This window comes from Polyodon spathula, unplaced genomic scaffold (genome assembly GCF_017654505.1).
Source record: "Polyodon spathula isolate WHYD16114869_AA unplaced genomic scaffold, ASM1765450v1 scaffolds_142, whole genome shotgun sequence".
NCBI classification, from domain to species: Eukaryota; Metazoa; Chordata; class Actinopteri; order Acipenseriformes; family Polyodontidae; genus Polyodon; species Polyodon spathula.
In genome coordinates, this window is record NW_024471635.1 from 10,840 (window position 1) to 14,179 (window position 3,340).

General features: G+C 43.0%; 1 protein-coding gene across 1 annotated transcript; it reads left to right on the plus strand.

Annotated features, from left to right (window-relative positions):
* Positions 1 to 1,477: 1,477 nt before the first annotated feature.
* LOC121308061 (forkhead box protein N5-like) lies at positions 1,478 to 3,028 on the plus strand. Its single transcript, XM_041240365.1, has 3 exons — positions 1,478 to 1,598; positions 2,416 to 2,497; positions 2,758 to 3,028. Exons 1-3 carry the CDS (start codon positions 1,478 to 1,480, stop codon positions 3,026 to 3,028), a joined length of 474 nt encoding a protein of 157 aa, XP_041096299.1.
* Positions 3,029 to 3,340: the final 312 nt, after the last annotated feature.

Genomic DNA, 3,340 nt, shown 5'->3' on the forward strand with positions numbered 1-3,340 from the left:
CTGACTACAGCTGTAATGTGCATGTCTGTTCCCCTGTGCTCTTTGTTTTATTCTACATTGTTATTTTAATAAAAACACACACAATGTCACTGTTGTCTGGTGTATTCATTTAGATCAGGGGTCTCCAATCCTGGACCTGGACGGTCGGTGTCCCTCCTGGTTTTTGTTCCAAATGTTACCCTAAATAATTAATTTACGGTAAAGTTGGAACAAAAACCAGAGGGGACACAAAAACCAGGAGAGATACTCACGTTCAGGACCAGGATTGGAGACCCCTGATTTAGATTATATTTGGCTGCTTAATTTTTCGACTAGTTGTAAATATAATGCACGGATCCTTTAAATGATAAAACTGTTTCCAGCCCCGCTCCACTGATCAGGTCTAGCTGGCAATGTGTTACTGTTTCCAATGCGTCTGATTAGAGCAGGGCTTCTCAGACTCGGTCCTGGGGACCCCCTGTGGCTGCTGGCTTTCATTCCAACCCAGCTCTCAATTATTGAACGAGACCCTTCATTGAACTGATAATTTGCTTAATTAGACCTTTTTTTACTTGTTTTCAGCTCTTGATCAGTTGCATAGTTCAAGTTAGCTGTAACATTTTGATAAGTAACTTGAACTGCAACTGTTTAAGAGCTGAAAACAAGTAAAAAGGTCTAATTAAGCAAATTATCAGTTCAATGAAGGGTCTAGTTCAGTAATTGAGAGCTCGGTTGGCATGAAAACCAGCTCCCACAGGGGGTCCCTAGGACTGAGTCTGAGAAGCCCTTTGTTAAAGAAAGATGCAAAAAAATGTCGCATTATTTATTTATTTATTATTTTTTTTTTTTAAGCCATGTTAATTTTGTTGTTTTGCCCTGGGCGGTAACATGGCATTGAAGGATATGTGTGCCCGTTCATAAAGTTCATAGTTTAGTTTTACAGAACCCGTTTTATGTTACAAAAACCAACATGCGCCATCTATTCATAAACCGCACTGTCAGCCAATGAAGGAACCTGCTTGAAATATTGTGGTGGTCGTGTTATTGTTTGTCTAATAAAATAAAATGCACCGTAAGAAGAAACGCTTATTGAAAAGGTTTTTTCGTTCATTTTCCGTGCAGCGTAAAAACACGAAAAATAAGGAGAGGAAGTGTATAGTTTTTATTATTTTTTATTTTTTATTTATTTTTTGTATGTTCGGACAGCTAAAGCAATAATTGTTCTTTAGAAGAAAAACAAATCTAAAACTGATAACCAATACACCAAACAGTACAGGGCCCGCCTGCCTCGTCGCGATGGGTCTGAATGCGCTAACGCTTCACACGTGATTACTCTGGATGCAGATTGTCAATGTGCGAATTGGTGTGGATCAGATTCGAGTCGGTAAACTACAATTGTTATCTGGATTGAGGCCAGGCGACTGATAGACGCGCTGTAGAGACTTTAAAAAAAGCAGGTACACCCGAGACTTTTAGTCCAAAAACACTTGGCTTTGAAATGTATCTTCAGCTCCAAAACAAGGCGTGGTTGTGCGGTTTGCACCTGAAGACATGCCTCAGCGACTGGGACATGAACGAGGAGATGAAGCTGGCCACCACAACTGACCAGTTCTTTCAAGGTAAAATACCGGATTTCAATCCGCAGATCGAATACGCGCAGGTAGAGAGCGGGGCTGCCTCACACAGGTGTGCGCTTCCCCGGAGTTAGTGCGGGGGACAGCTTCCACTGGAGGGGCTGTGAAACACGGGCTGCACTCGGAATCAGACCCTACGCTTCTTCAATGTGAGCGTTTAGACACAGTGAAACGGGGAAACTATAAGGTTTAGACTGTGTGTATATGTTATAAAGGTTACAGTAACACCTGGGTCTGTTCCGTTTTCTGTATATCCCTTCAGTTGAATTCTGCTGATCACAATTTTTACCTGTAATTTTGACATTAACACAACTGTTAACATTTCACAATCGGGGTATCATTTTGGTGTTATAGTTTAAACTAGTTGAAATATAAATGTGATGGCTGATTTTTAGTCTTGGAACTCAGAAACTCGTTCTGGAAACCGACCACAGTCCTCCTGATCCTAACCAATATAAACACAGTAAATACAATGTTTGGGCTCAACATCCATTTTCTTTAAACGTATCTCATGAAGGTCTCAAATAATTTAAATTTAAACATTCTCTGAACTCCAACTACTATAAGATATATATATATATATATATATATATATATATATAGCCGATATATATATAGCGATTTGGTTTAAGAGATTGCTGTATTTAGATTCACTTTGGTATTTGAATAATGCATTGATGTGCGTCTGTCCTGCTATGAACGTGGCCATTGTTTCAACCTATCGCCAGCGCTGTAGTAGCTGTTCCACAGTACAGTTAGTCCATGTTGTGACGTGAGATCCCCTCTCCGCTCTGTGGTTCAGATGAGAAGCTGAGTGACCAGTACCTAGTGCGATGGCACTATGCGCGCTACTCAAGGCGCAGCTCATTGGGGATGGAGGAAACGCAAGCCCCGCTCTACACTGAGAAGGAAGGTGAGTGGACCGAGGGCATTAACAGGATAGTACTGCATTGTGGCAATCTGTTCAGGCAGTGCTGCCTGTGTCATAATCTGATCGCACTCCATTAGAGGGAGACTGACCTACACACCGGGAACAAGATCCCAAGAAGCAACGACTTTTAATGAATGGTGTTGCCCCGTCAAGACTATTGCCTCTCCAGTAACCCTGTTTTCGTGTTCTAGTCTCCAGGACAGATCTTTAAAGGTATTATTTCTGTCCCCCCTCCCCTCCCCTTACAGGATCGAACTTCCAGCCTAGTCTCTGGTTGATGGTTAACCCTGGGCTGGCCTGTCCCATCAAGTACCCAGAGGTGGAGCAGCCCAAGCCCCAACCTGCCCCCCCGCTGATGGAACCGAAACACTCACCCCTGCCCCCTGCCCCTTCTCCCCAGTCAACTAGAGAGGATCTGAGCCTGGACGAGTCCCTGCTCTGCACGTCTTCATCCAGCGAGTGCATGGTGTGCATTGTCTCTTGAATACACCCCCTGACAGCAGCATTCATCAGGGCTGGGAATAAGACTCGTATTTGCAGAGCAGTTTCACCCATTCCAGGTTTTACTGTGACCTTCATTTGCCACAGTGTGTATCAACAAGATCAGGTGTGTTTTTATTAAACTCATAGTAACACCAGGAATGGATCAAACTGCTTTGCAATGGGAGTCTTATTCCCATCCCAGCTAATGATCGGATTTAGGAAGCATGACGGTTGCTGTCTAACTTGTGTCTGTCTTCTAATTGGTCACTGCTGTGTTTTGATTGGTTGAGGTGCATGTCAGCTTCCAATTAGA

Bases quoted from the DNA above. Each gene is read 5' to 3' on its own strand.
- LOC121308061 (XM_041240365.1), top strand. From the start codon at position 1,478: ATGTATCTTCAGCTCCAAAACAAGGCGTGGTTGTGCGGTTTGCACCTG. The intron at 1,599-2,415 runs GTAAAATACCGG...TCTGTGGTTCAG, and splicing joins AACTGACCAGTTCTTTCAAG to ATGAGAAGCTGAGTGACCAG. The intron at 2,498-2,757 runs GCAAGCCCCGCT...AGATCTTTAAAG, and splicing joins TCATTGGGGATGGAGGAAAC to GTATTATTTCTGTCCCCCCT.